This window comes from Mustela lutreola, chromosome 10, assembly GCF_030435805.1.
Source record: "Mustela lutreola isolate mMusLut2 chromosome 10, mMusLut2.pri, whole genome shotgun sequence".
In the NCBI taxonomy this organism is placed as follows: domain Eukaryota; kingdom Metazoa; phylum Chordata; class Mammalia; order Carnivora; family Mustelidae; genus Mustela; species Mustela lutreola.
In genome coordinates this window covers 4047693-4065407 of record NC_081299.1, presented here as the reverse complement: position 1 = coordinate 4065407, position 17715 = coordinate 4047693, and the positions used below count along the sequence as shown (strand labels likewise).

Genomic DNA, 17715 nt, shown 5'->3' with positions numbered 1-17715 from the left:
GGCAGGGTTGGTGGGCACAGGGGGGCTTGGTTGAGGGCAGACTGGAGTCACCCGGGCACACCCACGAGCTGGGGGGTGAGTGAGAGGCTATGGCTGAATTACTGCTGGCTGGGGTATTACTGGCAACAGTGGTGCTGGGTCAGGGGTGTGGCGGAGGGTAAGGGGGAATGAGTTCTGGGGTACTGGGGTTGGGCCGCTGGACAGCAGAAGGACCACATTACTGAGAGGCAGTGGTGGGTACTTAGGGACAGTTATTATAAAACGGGCTAGGGGCACCTGAGTGACTCAGTCATTAAGCATCTGCCTTTGGCCCAGGTCATGATCCCAGGGTCCTGGGATAGAGCCCCACATCCGGCTCCCTGCTCAACAGGAAGCCTGCTTCTCCCTCTCCCACTCCCCCTGCTTGTATTTCCTCTCTCACTGTATCTCTTTGTCAAATAAATAAATAAAATCTTTTTAAAAATAAAATAAGGGCTAAGTACACACTGTTCACAAGATAGCCACTAAATAGATGCGGCCATTGACCGTATGAAATGTCAGAATGAGACACACTGTAGGGGTAAAATGCACATGGCATCTCAAAGACTTTGTGAGGGGTGCCTGGGTGGCTCAGGAGGTTAAAGCCTCTGTCTTCGGCTCAGGTCATGATCCCAGGGTCCTGGGATCGAGCCCCAAGTTGGGCTCTCTGCTCGGCGGGGAGCCTGCTTCCCTTCCTCTCCACCTGCCTCTCTGCCTACTTGTGATTTCTGTCTGTCAAATAAATAAAATCTTTTTTAAAAAAAAGTGTAAAAGATCTCATTAATAACTTTTACACTGAGTATGTATTGAAATAGTATTTTTTATGTGGGGTTAAATAAAATATATATGTTAAGTTCACCTATATCTTTTTATTTTTTCAAGGTGGCTACTAGAGATTTTGACATTACAGAGTGGCTCACATTATACTTCCATCAGCACTGGGCTAGATTACTGGGGTGGAAACTATGTTCTGAGGGACAGAGATCAAGGTTATTGACAGTGAGACTGTGTTAACTGAAGGCCGGGTTAATGGGAGACAGGGCCTGGGTAATTGGGAACTAGGCCGGTAGGGCATAAGATGTAGACTTTGGGGCAGGGGCTCAGTTACTGGGGGAGAGGAGTCTGGTAGCATCACTAGGAGCAGAAAGGTGGCGCTACAGACCAGAGTGAAAAGGGGGTGTGCTCAAGATGAGGCTGGACAAGGGGGCAAAAGCATGGTGCCCAGACTGGGGATGGGTGGCAGGCTGGGCCCAGTCCCACACTCACCGCTTCTGTTCCCTAGAAGGAAAAAGAGACAGCATCATTTGGTGCCACCATGTCAGGGACGCGATCAGGACATCCTACCAAGCCCTGATGCTTCCGGTTCCCCAGCTCACCTCTCCTCTTCTAGCTTCTTCCGCAGGAGGTCTCGCCTCCAGGCAGGCATGCTGGCCAGCCGGGCCTCCTCCTCTTCCTCCTGAAACACAAGCACAGAGCTTTAGGACCAGCATGGGCGAGGAGGTAGGGGATCAGAGGGGGGTGCACGCCCAACCCGGGGGCATGTGCACCAGTCAGGGACAGTGGGCTAGAGGTGCCCTCCTACAGGGCACATTGATGAAGGTGCCTGGCCACAATCCCCTTAAAGGGAATCTCCTAGGCTCTGCCTCCTTGTAACTCATTTCCCGGATCCTAAAGGTGGCACCAGAGAGGTCAGAGCTAAGGTGTGGGAGAGAAGCAGAGAATGAGCTTCCTCCCCACTGGGGCAGGCTGACAGCTGACCCCAGGCCCCTGACCCGACTCTCTGGGCAGACCCCAAGTTGGGCCCCCACAGATCCAGCCAGCTCAGAGAGGCTCAGGCTGGCCTCCAGCGTGAAGAACCTTCTGCCCCACATGTATCCTATTCCCAAGTGAGCAGACACTACTCCATAACTGTGTGGTTGTAGTGACCTGGCAGGAGTGGGGGCGGGCATCCAACACAGGCGGCTCACAGCAAAGAGTTTTATTACTTGGGTGTTTACACAGGAGAACATGTCACACGGAACACTACACACGTCGCTCCATGACCTCAAAGAAGTAGCTGTGAATTCAGTGGAAAACCAGAGAGAGGAGAGCCCCACTGCCCCAAGGGGGACCCACGGTCCCTCAGGGGGTGGCTTCTTCCATCTGGCTCCAACACAGAGCCAGGCAAGACTGTAGGGCCAGAGGGGAACACCGGGTTTGCCCTGTGCCCCGCCCTGCCCGTTCTGGCCACCGCCCCACATCTGGCCATGCTGGGGTTTCAAAGGCTGCGGCAGCCTGGTCCTCCTGGGCACTCTGGGTTCTCCAAAGCCACCATGCTGGCTTCTGGGTTCTTCCTGCGGACTTTTGGCCTCCAGAGGGCATCAGACAGGCATCCAGGCCCTGGTTAAGGTGCTTGAGGGGAAATTCCAAATTCTGCTCAGATATCAAAGAGCTCTGCCTCCTTCTCTTTCCAGAAGGAGAAGCTGCGATCGATGTAGCGGCAGATGTCCTCGTTGCTGAACTCGCCCATCTCAGACACCAGCTCCAGGGGATCTTCCGCGGGGGCTTCGGAACCAGGAGGGTCCCATGTGGGGGGCGGTGCAGCCGGCGGGGGTGGGGTGGGGAGCTGCGGCGCAGGAGCTGGGGCTTCGGGCTGCCCCTCTGGCCAGTCCACCGTCTGAGCCGAAGCCATCTTTTCCACCGGCTCCCTCTCCTCCTCCTCTTTTTTTTCCTCTTCTTGCTCCTTCTGGGCCTCCTCATCTTCCTGGGCTGGCTCGGCCTCTGGGCTGTCTCCAAAGAACTGGCACCTGAGGTCCTCAAAGCCGTCGCTCCAGCTGCGCCGACCAGCCTCCACCTCCTCGAGCACCACGCGGTGGAAGAGGCGGATGAGCTCCCACGGGTGGCTGCCCAGCCGGTCAAACATCTCGTAGCACAGCAGGTGGCGGAACTTGCGCTCCTCACGGCTCAGGCCCATCTCGAGCAGCTGGAAGTAGCCGAGCATGAAGAGGTCGAGCGTGAGGCTGTCGTAGCGCCGGGGCGCGCCGCCGTCGAGGGGCGGCAGGAAGTGCTCAGGCCAGTACAGGCCGTGCGCCAGGCCCGAGCCCGGCGGGCGGGCGGGCACCTGCCGCAGCAGGCTCCGCCAGTGGCCCAGCAGCTTGCCCACCACCTGCCGCTGCTTGAGCAGGCGCAGCAGCCGTCCGTCGGGGCCGTCGGCGGCCGGTGGCTGGGGGGCGTCGGCGGCGTCCGGGGCCGGGCGCGCGCCGGCGGCCACCACGCGGGGCAGCAGTCTGCGTAGGCGCGCCTGGGCGTGACGCCCGGGGCCGCGGAAGGTCCACTTGCGCCAGTGCTCCAGGAAGAGGTAGACGATGCGCTCCTTGCGCATATCTATGTAGTCCTGGACGCCGCGCAGCTCGGGGGCCAGCGGCGGCCGGCGCGCGGGCGGCTCGGGCTCGGGCTCGGGCATCGCTGCCTGGTGGCCGGGAGCGTCCGGCGGGCCCAGGGCGCCCAGGGAGTCCCCGGCGGCCGGCAAGCCGTTGGCGGCGGGGGGGTCCGGCTCCCCGGCGCTGGCCGCCACGTAGTCCTCCTCGAGGATGGGCTCTCGGCCGGAGGCGCCGGCGGGGAGCGAGGGCTTGTGGCGCGAGTCGCGCGCGGGCGCCGAGCCCTGGGCGCGCAGCTCGTAGACGGCGCGGAGGTGCTGCACCGAGACGCCGCACTCCAAGATCTCGCGCGCCACGGCCTCGCGGCACCAGCTCAGCGAGTGCGAGCGGCCCAGGCAGAGCGGGCCCGGCCGCCAGGGTGCGTCGGGCAGCGGGGCCAGCGGCTGGCCCGTGTCGGCGGCCAGCAGCTCGGCCAAGTGCGCGGGCCGGCCGCCCAGCGCGGCCAGCAGCGTGGCCATGCTCTTGAGCAGCGTGGAGATCTTGCTGCACCAGGCGGGCAGGCTGGCGGCGCGGCCGTGCATGCGGCGCGGGTCGACGGTGAAGCGCGGCGCCGAAAGGGCGGCCGAGATGGGCAGCAGCTGCTCCAGCTCCAGCTCCAGCTGCTCCAGGCGCGCCTCCAGCTTCTGCGCCTTGTGCAGCACCTGCAGGTTCTCGATTTGCTGCTCGATGCGGAGGATGTCGGCTTCGGTCATGAGCTCGCCGAAGGGCCCGAGGATGGCGTTGTGCGCGCTGGAGTACCTCCAGCCCTCGCGGGGGTAGCAGCACGAGCTGGCGGCGGTCAGCTAAGGCGGGGAAGACAAGAGAGGGGAGGGAGGCGCGTCTCCCTCTGGCCCGGTTCCCGCAGCGGCCGCCGGGGGCGCCATTTGCATGTCCCGGGTGGTGTAATGGCTCCGCGGGGCTGTGCTGGCGGGGATGGGCCGAGCCCGGCCGGCCGGCAGGTCACTACACTGGGTCGAGGCTTCGGCCCAGGCCGCTACTCCGGGCGCCGGGCAGTGTCCTCTTTGGTCGCTGGCGGGGTCGTCGGGCGCTGCTGCAGAGACAGGGCGCGGACGGCGTCTCCACACTCGGCTGGGTTGCTCATTACACCACCGAAGGAACATGCAAAAGGCGTTGAAGCCGCGACGCCCGGTGGCCCTCCCCCACCCCGCCTCAGGTCTGCGACCCGGCGAGGCCTCACCCAAACGGAGGACCCCTTCTCAGCGCCCTCTGTAGCCCAAGCCCTCCCTGTGCGCTCCGCCGGCGTGTTTGCGGAGCCCGCGGCCAGGCTGTGGCTTCAGCCCCTAGTCCCCGCAACAGGAATAATAATAAATTGATGGGGTCAGGCGCGCCAGGAGCTTCCAACAGTTTTGTTCATTCCTCACTTGAGTGAGGGCTTCTCCAGCCCTGGGGGCGGGGAGGGGGGGTGCTGTCTTCCTGGTGGTTCATCCTGACTCACTACAATCCCTTCCCCACAGACAAATAGGATGAGGCCACTTCCCCCACGTAACCCCTCTCCCAGGTTGCCGACTGCTGCAGGAGAAAGTCCATTTTCTTCAAGGCCAGGCCTTGGTGATCTGATCCGCACTGGCCTCTCCAGTTCCAGCCCTCTCCTAGACAGGCTCAGAGCCTGCTTGCTTTTTGGCCCGCTCTGTTCCCAGTCAACCTCGTGCTCATCTCCCAAGTCCACCATGGACATCACTTCCTTCTTCCCTAACGCTGCCTCCAGCCCAAAGAGGATGGTGGGTTTAGGGCCGTCTCAGTCCTCTGCATGCCCCGTCACAGTGCGCTGCAACAGCCCAGCCACTGGCCTCCCTGCCCACTCAGGCTCTCACGTGACTTTGTTTTTTATTCTTGGGGGCACTTACGGCTCTATTAAGGTGCTGTGTTTGCTTGCTGGTTGACCCCCTGGCACCCCTGCTGCCCTCGCGGCCACCTCGAAAAGGCCCTGATATGTTCGTCGTGAACCCCTAGAGGCTTCCACAGTGTGTGTCATATACACAGCACTCAGGAAACGTGTGTTGAGCAGGTCGATGGCAAACCATCCTACCAACCAGTCATGATCAATCATCTGACAGAGAAGAAAATATCCTGGGCTAGATGAGGCTCAGAACTGGTGCCTAGAAAGTGGCAGTGCAGGGAAAGGGCCCGGGCCCAGGCCAGGCTGACGGCAACCAAAAGTCCCTGCGGGCTCCTCTGAGTGTGGTCCCTGGACCAGGATGCACAACTTCTCCCAGGAGCTTCCCAGAAAAACAGAAGCTCAGCCCCGCCCAGAGTTCCTGAGCCAGAATCAGAGTTTTTACGAGATTCCAGGCAGCCTGAAGCACATTAGAGTTTGATGAACTTTGCCATCTCACTAGAAGGGCTGCTGGAGGTGGAGGTAGGGGTGGAAACTGGGGACAGCCCCAGGTCAGGGAGGTCGTCCAACCCTGCTTTTCCCCCCCAAAGGTAGTGGGAGCCGCCCGGGGTGGAAGGGACCCGCCTGCCGTGGGCGGATGTGGGGGATGGGCGGAGGCCCAGGGGCAGACCCTCGGGACTTCAGGCAGCCCCGCCCCGCCCACCTTCCGTCTCTGCTCCTCCTCCTCCTGCATCTTCAGCTGCAGTTTCCGCACCATCACCTGCCGCTTCCACTCCGGGATGGGCCGGCCCTGCTCGTCGTGCGTGGGGATGAGCGCCTCCACGTCGAGCTGCACGCCGGGCGCCGGGGTGGCGGGCGGTGCCGGCGCCACGCTGCCGTTGAGCAGAGGCTGGGGCCCCGCGGCGGGCGGGGTGGGGCTGCGGGCCCGTAAAGGCGCCGGCGACGCGGGAGGCAGCGGCGAGTCGGACTGCAGGGAGAAGCGGCGACACTGAGGGCCTGGCGGGGAGGGACGAGGGGAGCCGGGACGGGAGGGCCGGGCGCGCCGTCTACCTGGGAGATCGGCTGCCCGCTGCCCGAGAACACCGTGGTCAGTCCCTTGCTCTGCGGCGTTGGCTTCAGACTCTTGCCCGCCTTGATCTCAGCCAGTAGCTCGGAGTTGTCACCCGTCGGGGACATCATGTTGAAAGACTTGGTGCCTACACGAAGGCAGGAGAGGAGGTGCTGGCTGGGGCTGGGGCTTGCATCGCTAAGGCCCCCCATCTGCCCCTCTGCTGCCCCCTTCCCTAATCAGGAAGGGCGGGGCCCCTGGGAGGCTCCCGCAGACCCCCAGAGGGAGGTTCCTGCTCCCAGCTCAGGGGGCCCCACCATCCTCCCGGCCCTACTCACAGGGCATGGGGGCCCCGCCTGGAGGCCCCCGGGAGTACATGCTGGCTCTTGGGACTGCCCCGGGGACTCCAGTGAATGTCTCCGCCCAGGACACTGACTGACCAGCTTCAAGACACTACCTGGGGGCAAAGCCACCCGACCTTTGTCCTGGGTTCCCTGGCTCGGCCCTGCTGGGGTGGAGTCTCCCTCCTTCTCTGAATCAGCGAAGCTCAGTGACCCTTGGACTGAATCACCCAGGGCCTCCATGGCCATATAGACTCGGAACTCTGAATGTCGGAACCCAACCGGTCCCTCCCCCCCACCATTACCCATAGACAGACACACACAGACACGCTGGTTGCAAGCCCGTAGCGCACTTATGGCAAAGCGCTGCTCAGCTCGGGGAGACCTAGTAGAGAGGAGCTCTTACTAAGGATATGGGGTGAAAACACCCAGGAAAAAGAGCCAGGTGAAAAACATGCAAATATCCAGCGCACGGAGTTTGCATTTTCTGACAAGGCCAGCGGAGGTGACTGGGGTTTGGGAAGGGCTGTCTTTAGAGACCGAGGAGGGGTGAGGGCTGGGTGAGGGCAACAAAACAAGCCAGCAGGGGACTCTTTGGTTCCCCCAGGGCGGGGGATCCCTGACTGAGTAGCAGGAGGGGTAAAAGGAAAAGGTGCCAGGTGGGCACTGGCAACAGGCCCATTTATTTAGGCAAAACTGAAAGCCCCGGACAGAACTCGTGGGTGTGCACGCGGGTGAGGTGCAGGTAGGAGAGTGGTTGTAGTGCAGAAGACCCCCGGCCTGCTGGCCCCTGGCCCTGCCCTGTCCTTCGGCCTTGATTTCCCTGAGCATGCCTCGTTCCCCGCCCCACACCTCAGCCAGGAGCCACACATGCAACACAGCTACTCACTCTTCCTGAGCCTCAGGATTCTCACTTCTAGGGACCGAGAGGAGAGGAGAGAAGTGACAGCGAAGTTAGGAGAGGGAGGGGGAAGGGGCCGGGTGAGGCTAGGACAGCGGGGGCGGGGGGGGGCAGGGGGGGCAAAGACAGCAAGAGAGGGGAGGGCAGAAACATGGGAGGGAGATGCACAGAGGAGGGGAGAGGACAGAAGGAATTTTCCAGCTCATCTGACTTGGCTCAGGCTGCTCTGGGGCTCCACGAGGGTGGTCTACCCAGTTCTGGCTCTTACTGGTCCCTGGGGATTGGGTAGAGCTGCCACTGGCCCTGACCCCCTGCCCCCCAGCCAGGGCCTCAATCTTGGCATTGGGTTGGGATAGGGCACCCAGCCCAGGTTCTTCCATGAGAAGCGTTGTCTCGAGAAGCCCAGAGTCTGTTTTGCTTCTGTTCCTAGCCTCAGCCTTGCTCCAGATGGAACAAGCTCACCCCAGAGCTGGGGGGCCATTCTGGAGGCCCTGGTGGGGGTGACCATGCTACCATGGGCTCTGGGCTGCAGGGGCTGAGGCTCCACAGGTGCCCTAGGGAGCCCAAGCTCCTCTTACTCTGCACTCCGTCATACCCTTGCACTTTTAGTTAAGGAGATGAAACTTTGGTTGGTGTCACTAAACATGGTCCCTGCAGTGCGTGGCTGGGCAAACCCCTCCCCTCAGGCTCAGGTGGGAGCGTAGGTCCCCGGGGCACCACCTCCTGGGCCTTACACGAGCCTTGGCAGGCAGGAGTCTGGCCCATGTTACAGAAGAGAAGCTCAGGAATCCTGGTCACCAGCCTACACCTTACAAAGGATGTGGGGCTGCCAAGTGGGGGACTGGTCATCAGGAGGGAAAGGGCAGGGCGTGATGGGTCACTGGCCTTGTCCCCAGAGCAGGTCCTAGCTGGCTTGGGGCCTCTGGGGGGGTCTGACTGGGAAGTGTCCCTGAAGCATCTGGGGAGAGCTCCGCCGTAGCTAGCTCGGAAGAGCAAGACAAAGGCAAGCAGAAGAGGGTTGAGGATAGATGTGGGGCAGGAAGAGGCTCGGCCCTCAGCCCGGCCTCCCTGAAACTAGCTCTTCTCCCAGTTTCCCATTAACACCTGCTCCTTGGAAACACCAGCCACCAGAGCTGGAGGCCTTCGCTGCTGGATGGGACGTGGGCCCAGAGAGGGAAGGGGACTTGGCTGGGCTCACACTAATGCCGCTCAGAGCCTTCCCCCGGGGTCCTCCTTGGGCCAGGGGCTGCGGCAGGCAGAACCAGCAGGAAGGGAGTAAGCGCTAGGGCAGTGGCAGCCGGGACCGGACCGTGGCAGCCGGACCGGACGGGAGCGACGTCTAGGCTTCCCTCCCCTTCAGGGCTAGCGCCGCCCCCCGCCCCTCAACCCGCCCCTACTCACTGCCAGTGGACGAGGAGGAGCGACGCTGCCCGCAACCAGGGCCAGCGCCCTCGAAGGGCAGAGGTGGAGCCGGCGGCAGCGAGCTCAGGGCGTCCGGCAGGGGCGGCGGCGGCGGCGGCGGCGGCGGCGGGGGCGGCGGGGGCAGCTCCCTGGACGCCTTGGGGTCCGCCGCGCAGCCGTTGTGCACGTGGTTCCCGGGGAGCAGCGCCGCCTGCGGGGGAGCGGAGGGGCTCGCGAGTGAGGAGCGGGAGGCCGGGCCGGGGCCCGGGCGGCCGGCGGGCGCGGGCGGGCAGGCACGCACCTCCTCGCTGTGCGCCATGCCCGGGCCCGCGGCCGGCGGCTCCCCGGGGCAGCGGCCCAGCTGCCGGTAGTAGTCCCCCGTGCTGGGCTGCTTGCTGAAGGCGCGGGGCTTGCGGCCGGAGTCCTGCCTCCTCAGCCCGTTGTGGCCGTCGCGGGAGCCCAGCTGCGGGAAGACAGCGGTGCGGGGGCTTCAGGCTCGGGTCCCCGCGGCCTCCCACGCCCCGCCCCCCCAGCTCTTCCCATTCCCGAGGCTCCCGGCCAGCGGCCGTCCAAGGGTGCAGCCAGCCGGCTCCCCAGACCCGCCTGTTCTCAGAGCGGAGATGGGGCGAGGGTCCCGGGGAAGGGCAGGCTCGGTCGGCCCTAGAGGGAGGGGTTCTGGGCGCGGGCCAAGGGCCACCAGGGCCCCCACGGAGGCTAGAAGGGGCGGGACCAGGGGCGGGTTGACCCAGCCCAGTCGCCAGGGGGAGCCGGAGAAGGGGCAGCTCGCCGTTTAGCCAGCGCTAAGGCCTCAGCCTCACCCGACTCCCGGCCACCCGACCGTCCCGCGCGTCCCCACGGCTCTGCGGAACGCTCTTTCGGGGACCCCGGCGAGGGAGCCCGCCTCAGATCCCTTGTCCTGTTAGGCTCCTGCTTGCCCAGGGCTCTCAGCCGCCCGGCCCCGGGGCTGCTCCTACCTGCGCCTGTGCCGGTGGCCCCCGCTGTGCACCTGGCGGCGGGGGCGGCATGGACCCGACACCTGCGCTACCTGATCCTTCCTCTCGGGTTACAGCCCAGCCCTTGCCCGCCCGCGCCTAAGAGCGCCTATGAGCGCCGCCGGCCTGACATCACCCAGGGCCCGCCAATCCCGGGCCTACCCACTCCCAGAAATAGGGGACGCCACGGGGGCTCCAGCTGCATCGCAGCAACCCGCCCCTGCTTCTTACGGGTCCCGCGAGCCAGATGTGGCCCCGCCCCCTGTGCCTTTCTCCCTCCGCGAGGTGCTGGGCGACCCGGCCTCCATCTCCTCTCCCAACCGATCCCTTCCAAACCCCGTGGGCAGAACGCAGGCCTGACCACGAGCAGCGGAGCCCCCCACGTTTGGTACCCCTGGGTCCTGGGTCACGCCCCCGCCCTTCCCCTCGCGCATCTGGAAACCATCGACATCCGCGTAAGCGACACCGACACCCGCGCCTAAGCCTCGGGTTTCAGGGGCGGCAGGCGGGCTCAGATGACCGCGCGGTGGCCCGCCCCGTCGCAGCTGGCCCCCCACTAAGCCCAGCCCAGGGAAAAGGACTTGAGCCGGCAGGGCCAAAGGCCGAGTCACCGTGCGGGGGGGTGTCCCCTGTTCCACGCCCCCCCCCCCCGTGCGTCCCCGTCATGGCCCGGACCTCCACACCCCACCCAAACCGGCTCTTGTTGCAGGAAACCCGACACCACAGGATTTGTTTTCTGGGCCAGTCCGCCCCCCTCGGCGCCCCCTGCAGCCCAAGGCCCGGATGCCACGACCCCGCTCTGGACGCGGTCAGGCAACGGCCAGGCCCAGGGGGCGGAGGCGGGGGGCGAGGAGCAGCGGACACACAAAGGGCTCTTTGTGGAGCTGCTGGTCGCCTGCAGCCCCGCACGCACACACCGGGTAGGAACCTCGAAATCCTGTTGCTCAAGGGAGTGGAGGGGGCGCAGGCTGGGCCACCTGTCCTGTGGCTTTGGGCAGGGCTCACAAAGCCGCCAGCAGGGACAGTCGGCTCGCCCTGAGGCCCCTGCAGTCCTCTCCTGGGCTCTCTCCACCTCACAGAGATGAAAGGGGACCCGACTGGGAACTTAGTCCAGGATGGCAGTGAGGGCAGGGTGGAGTCTCTGTGGAGGCTGTCCTTCCCCTCCCCAACCCAGTGGCCTTGTGACCTGGGTCACCTGTGGGCAAATTGGTTCCTCGTCTTGCCTCTGGAATGGCTTGCCTTGGGCTTGAGCGAGAACTGCAGGTCAGGGCTCCCACGGGACCCGCAGGGTCCTCTACCCCATATTCAGCCACCTGGAGTCTCAGTTGTCCCCCACCTCCCAGACTAGCCAGGACCCCAGGACTCCCTATGGGGCTCCCAGGCCGGGACTCTCAGTTACCCAGACCAGCCTTCTGGCTCCAGAGCCTCAGCCAGGGCCCCAGAGGCCCTAACATCCAGGACAGCTCACATTCAGTGTGCCCGCACTGGACATGCCCCCATGGCCCCCATCCCAGGACTGGCCTTCCCACCAACCTGGGCACTCCAAGCCCCAAACTAGGGAGCCAACTGCAGTTTCACCCTCCCTCAGCCCCCCGTGAGGGCGGAGTCCTGCTAGTGCTCTCTGTCCCTGCCTCTGGGGCCCTTCACAGCCATGCCACTGGTGTCTCTCCCCACTCTCCGCCAGACACCCCCTTGGGAGCCATTCTCCACCTGAGCATGGGGCTATGGGCATGGGTAGGGCTGTGAGGAGGCAGTCTGTCCATAGTCTCTGCCAATTCTCTGCGCTCTGCACTCCAGTTCCCTGAGAGGCCCAACTGTCTGATGATACGTTCCTTCACCCAGTCCCAGCTCCTGAGAGGGTAGTGGCTCTGTCTTACTCATCTGCCTGTCCCCAGGACCCAGCCCTAGTGCCCCATGGGGCTGGCCAGGAGCTTTGACTCTTGAATCTGCCACACTGGCCCAAGGCCCCCCGACCCTGTGCCCAAGAGCTGGTCCCCTGGCCTCGGGGGCGGCCTATCCGCCCAGTCCCTGGGCTAGGAGGCAGGCAGGTGGGGGAAGGTTCACTACCTCCTTCTTGAGGGCCTCTGTCTCCACGTGGCGGAGTTTGCTCTTGGTCTGCAGGTAGATGTCAGCAGCCTGTGGTCCCGCGGGGGGCTGGGGAGCTGGGTAGCCTGGTGGGGGTGGGGGCAGTTGGGTGTTCGGGGGCGGGGGCGGCGGAGGGAAGCTGGGCGGTGGTGGCAGTGGTGTGGTTCTCTCCGTCTTGCCCCTGGGCCGGCCCAGCTGTGGGCTCAGCTTGTCTATGTACTTTTGTATGTCTGCAGCTCTTGAGCTGGGAAGCCCTGGGGAGGGAGGGAAGACTGGGTGTGGGAGATTGCAGGGAGGCTGTCCCCCAGGACTGAGACCCTCTTCCACCCAGAAGCGACTCACCAAGGGACCAGGTGGGCTTAGGGACGCAGCCCGGTACGGCTCCGCTGTGGGCCCAGGCAGGGCACGGCCCATCTTGCCCTCCCCTCCCCTCCCCTGCTCTGGCGATGCATGTGTTGGGGCAAGACCATGCACTCAAGTTTGGAGGGGAGGCCCTAGAGGGCTTTTGATGCCAGAGCAGGCCAGGGGGGCTCAGCCACCTGGAGGGTGAAGGGACAGCTCCTGGGGTCAGACCCGGCACGGTGGGGTGGCGGCAGCATGGATGGCCACGGCCCAGATTACCAGGCACCCCACCAGCTCTGCAGGCTGCCACCCAGTGGCTTGGGGCAGCTCTCACCGGCAGGTGGCCACCCAGGCTCAGGGTGTGGTCCCTGTTTGTGAGTCCACGCAGTTTCCTCGTCGTACAAAGGGGTTTGCAACAGGCTGTGGACGTGGGGTGTGTCTGCGTGTGTTTGCATGGGTGCGCACGTCTGGAGTATGGAGATGGAGGCCATGTGTCTGGGCCATAGCACAGGTGTGCACATGCATCTGCATGGGGCTGTTACATGTGCGCATGTGTTCCCATCTGTATATTGTGCATACACACGTACAAGTGTGCACACTTGAGTGTGACCAGGTGTGCATAAAGTCTGGGGAACACTGTGCATGTGAGTGAGGATAATGAAGCTTTTGTGGGGTGTATGGGGGTTCCGTCTGGGGAACAGTCCTTGTGGAGATACAGGTGTGTTTGTGATGGGCACACACAAGCACAGCTGTCCCCTCACCACAAGCAGGAGCCCCGCCCTCCCAGAGACCTGGGCAGCCTCCAGCGCTGGAGGCAGAGTGGGCCGAGGCCGGCCCTCAGTGCCCAGAGGCCAGTCCCAGTCTTCGCTCCCTCCTCCCTCGTCCCAAGCCGGCCCACTCACGGCGTGGGGGGCGCTGGTCCTTGATGCTGGAGTGGCTGGAGGAGCAGGAGTCGTAGTTGGAGAGGGTGCTGGTGGGCGAGCTGAGGTCAGGGTTCAGCGGCTGGACGGACATGGTGGTATTGGGCGAAGACATGCCAGAGTCGGGCTGCTTGGCCTCCAGCTCAGCAGACGGATCCCGGGACAGGACACGGTGCTCCACACTCTGAATGGGAAGGGAGCCAGGAAGGACAGCCTGACCTGGAGACCAGGGCGCTCCAGGCCAGGGTCCTGCTGGGGCTAGTCCTTGCGGTGCGACCTGGGCCCGGCCGCTTCCCTTTCTGGGCTTCCTCCCCTTTCTGAGAATGTCTCTTGGGTTCTTCCCAGGGGAAGATTCAGGCCCAAGCCTGGCCCCCTGGCAGCAGGACCACAGGTTTCTGGGAAACGCCCACCCCAGCCATTCCTTGCTCAGGGGGGTTGAGAGACTGTCAGAAGAGGGGGCCTTGGCCTGGACCCCAAGGGGAAGACTACCATGGCACCAGCCTTCTCCTTCCTCATTAGAGGAACTGGGCTCCAGTGTATCTGTGGGAAGGGCTCAGGTGTCACAGCTGCCAGGGGGCAGGGGAGGCATGCAGGGCCCCCACAATTTGCAGGAAAGACTAATTTCCCATTACCTGGCCAGCAGCCCTTGTCTTTCCTTGTTCTACTGGGGCAAATCCCAACACCAGCCCAGCCTGGATCCCCCGGTGGAGCTGTTGAAAGCCGGGGGGTGTCTGGGGCAGCCCAGCTGAGTCTGGTGGGCAGCCCAGGCTCAGACTGGAAGCCTGCTGTCCCCACCACTGCCTGTGTCCCTGACCACAGGCTTGACCCTCCCTGCATGGGAGCGGGATGGGGGAGGGGTCCTGCTTACGTTGCCCATGCTGGCCTTGCTGCCGGCAAGCCTGCTCGCTGGCTCCGTTGGCTGCCTCCTGCCCAAGTATGCTCCTCCCTGCCTGGGGCCCCCTCCCTGCCCGAGAAGTGTCACAGGCCCCCCGGGAATGGGAGGCAAGCCTAGCACCAGGTAACAGCTCGGCAGCCATGCTCATTGGCCCTGTAATTAGGGGCTCTGTGGGAGTGTTTGCCTTTTCTGGGCCAACATCCTGCACAGTTTGGATCCTCCACTGCTGTAGCTGGGCCTGTCTGCGTGAGGGGACCAAGGGCTCCCATCCCCCACCCAGGTCAGAGGGGCGGGGCAGGCCCTGCTGTCCATTCCAGGAGCCAAGGGAAAGCACAGGGGCTGGGCTGGACGGGGTGGAGGTGGGCAGCTGAAAAGCCTCTCTTTGTGACTGACAGCTGACAGCAGTGGGCACTGGGGGTACCCAGCCCTGACCCCATGGATAGCAGAGGTTAGGGGCACAGGCTCTGCGGCCTGGAATGTCGGCTTCAAATTTCACTTCTCCCACTTACTAGCTACATGACCTTGGGCAAGTCACTTATCCTTGCTGTACCTAAAGAGAGAGAGCCTGTGGGGGTGTGGGATGGGGGTGGGGCAGAAGGAGAGGGAGAATTTCAAGAAGCTCCACACCCAGTGCAGAGCCCCACGAGGGGCTCGATCTCATGACCCTGAGATCATGACCTGAGCCGAAATCAAGAGTCAGATGCTTCACTAACTGAGCTGCTCAGGTGCCCCTGAGTTTCCCTGAGTTTCTTTATCTGTAAATGGGGATAACAGTACTTTTTTTTTTTTTTAAGATTTAATTTATTTATTTGGCAGACAGAAATCACAAGTAGGCAGAGAGGCACACAGAGAGAGGAGGAAGCAGGCTCCCCACGGAGCAGAGAGCCCGACGTGGGGCTCGATCCCAGGATCCCGGGATCATGACCTGAGCAGAAGGCAGAGGCTTTAACCCACTGAGCCACCCAGGCGCCCTGATATCAGTACTTTTTGCCTTGTGAGGGTATAAACAAAGATTTTCAAAGTTAGTGAAGTGCCAGGGTATGGTAGCCAGTAAATGTGAACTAGTAGTATTAATTTCCAGCAGAGACTGAGATCAGACCATAGAGCACTGGGCAGGGTGCCTGCCAGAGTCAGAATTCAGGCAGTCATGTTTCTCTTGGCTGGAGCTGCTGTTAAGAGGGGCTGGAAGAGGGACGCCTGGGTGGCTCAGTTGGTTAAGCAGCTGCCTTCGGCTCAGGTCATGATCCCAGTGTCCTGGGATCGAGTCCCACATCAGGCTCCTTGCTCAGCAGGGAGCCTGCTTCTCCCTCTGCCTCTGTCTGCCTCTCTGTCTGCCTGTGCTCGCTCTCTCCCTCTCTCTCTGATAAATAAATAAAATCTTTAAAAAAAAAAAAAAAAAGAGGGGCTGGAAGAGGGGGTGCCTGGGTGGCTCAGTGGGTTAAAGCCTCTGCCTTCGGCTCAGGTCATGATCCCAGGGTCCTGGGATCGAGCCCCGCATCGGGCTCTCTGCTCAGCGGGGAGCCTGCTTTCCCCCTCTCTCTGCCTGCCTCTCTGCCTACTTGTGATCTCTGTCAAATAAATAAATAAAATCTTAAAAAGGGGGAGGCTGCAGAGGCTGGGGCTTTGTGCCCCCCCATCCCACTCTCAGACTGCTCCCTCAGTGGGAAGGAAGGACCTGTGGTGCAGAAATGCCCTTCACAGCATCCACCCGTGTTGGTATATACCCTACTGACAGGACACTCATTATCTGCTGGACTGTTAGTCTCTCTGGGTGGCCTTTTGGGGGGAAAATTCTTCCTTGGGTCCAGCTGCCGTCTCTGACCCCTGGGCCTTGCTGTGCTCTGAGGCACCCAGAACCAGGGTGCCCCCCTCCCCGCGCCTGCAGAAGGGGCAGACACAGTGCTGCAGGCAAGAGGCCATCCCACCTTCTCCCCGACCCTTCCCATTTCCCAGGCCTCTTCTGGCCACGCTGCCCCCTGGGGCTGGTCCTTCGGAAGGCCCCTGTGAGACCTGCCCTCTGTCTTCCCTCCTGCCCCAAAGCGGGCATTACATCAGAAAAGGCAGGGCCCTGGACTCGGAGCCAACCACACCTGAGCTCAAGTCCCAGGAGGCGACTTCACGCTGTGCAGCCATGATAAAATAATTTTTAAAAAGTCACACAAGTTTCCAGTTATGAGGTAGCCATGAAGTGAGGGAACATACAACGTAGCTGTGTGACCTTGGATGAACCGGGGGCATTACCACCACCTACCTCAGAGGCAGTGGACAGTTAAATGAGCTACTAGTGTGGGTTGTGGGCAGGTGAATGAACTCGACTATTCCCATCGGCAGGTGTGTCTTGTGATTTCTCGGCGCCATCCTCCCTACCAGGATGATGCTGGTCCTTCTCCCCCTGGCCCTTTCTCCTACACCGCCTCGCCCCTCCATGGTCAGTGGTTGTGGGCGGAGAGAGGGTGATGGTCTGTGACCTCGGACAGGGCTTCATGTCTCCGAAACTCAGCTTCCTCCGTGTTAAAGGGGTAAGAACACCTGCCCCTGGGGGGAGGCGGGGATGGGGAGGGGGACGAGCTAACCAGGGGCTCGGGGTCATACCAGGTTCTCCACGGTGCGCAGGTAGCGGGTGCAACGGCTATGGCCATTGTAGTCCGAGAGCTCGGCGGCAGTATATCCGTCGCGGTCGCGGACGTCCAGCGCCGCGCCGTTCACTACCAGGATCTGGCAGCACTGCGAGGCGCCACGTACTGAGGACCCCCGCCCCCTCGCCGAGACCCGCCACCCCTCGCGCCGCGGCAGGGCTGTGCGGCGGGCTCGGCGCCAGCAGAGGGCGCTCGCCCAGCCCCCACCCCGCCCCCACCTTCAGCTCCCCGCCCCCACCTCCAGCTCCCCGTTTTCCGCGGCGTCGTGCAGCGGGGTCCCGCCCCACAGGTCGGTGGAGATCTCGCCGCCGTGCAGCAGGAGCCAGCTGAGCACTTTGGCGTGGCCGCGGCTCGCCGCGAAGTGCATGGCCGTGGCGCCGTCCTTGTCCCGCTCCGACAGGCTCACGTCGGTGCAGCTCACCTGGGCGCGAGGGGGCGCGGGAAAGAGGGGCGGGGGCTGGGCGCCAGGCCCCGCCAGGCCCCGCCCCCCGTCCGCGCGGGCCGCTTCGCGAGCAAACCCCGCCCCTTCCCAGGCCCCGCCCCGCCCTGACCGCGAGCTCACCAGCCACACGATGACGGGGCTGTGGCCCATCTGCGCCGCGGCATGCAGCGGGGTCATGCCGTCCTGGGCCCTCGCGTGCGGGTCCGCGCCGCACTCTTGCACCAGGTACTGCGTCACCTCCAGGTGGCCCTCCTGGCACGCCAGGTACAGGGGCGTGGCACCGGTCTTGGTTTGGGCAGTCACTCCCCTGCGGAGACAGCACCCACCGTGGGCTCCCAGCGCCCACCTCCCTCCAAACCCTTCTTATGCTCCTGGCGCTCTTTAGGGGAGCTCTGGAGGGCTGGGAGAGTGGGTTGGAGAAGTCTAGTCACCGGGTCCCGCTGT

General features: G+C 63.3%; 1 protein-coding gene across 8 annotated transcripts in view; it reads right to left on the bottom strand.

Moving 5' to 3' along the window:
* The window catches only part of ESPN (espin), a 31206-nt gene that overhangs the window by 1083 nt on the left and 12408 nt on the right, over nt 1-17715 (bottom strand). Inside the window, exons 3-14 of one of the 8 annotated variants that reach the window (XM_059135124.1) lie at nt 17392-17578; nt 17068-17250; nt 16786-16917; nt 13281-13482; nt 12019-12290; nt 9261-9422; nt 8960-9170; nt 7547-7573; nt 6319-6464; nt 5972-6235; nt 1395-1474; nt 1285-1296 (exon numbers count right to left, since the gene is read on the bottom strand). In XM_059135124.1, coding sequence (XP_058991107.1) covers nt 1285-1296; nt 1395-1474; nt 5972-6235; nt 6319-6464; nt 7547-7573; nt 8960-9170; nt 9261-9422; nt 12019-12290; nt 13281-13482; nt 16786-16917; nt 17068-17250; nt 17392-17578 — 1878 coding nt within the window. Of the gene's footprint in view, nt 1-1284; nt 1297-1394; nt 1475-1981; nt 4217-5971; nt 6236-6318; nt 6465-6654; nt 6806-7546; nt 7574-8959; nt 9423-9933; nt 10307-12018; nt 12291-13280; nt 13483-14166; nt 14273-16785; nt 16918-17067; nt 17251-17391; nt 17579-17715 lie in introns of those variants that run through there. The other 7 variants (XM_059135125.1, XM_059135119.1, XM_059135123.1 and 4 more) reach the window with 7 other exon arrangements.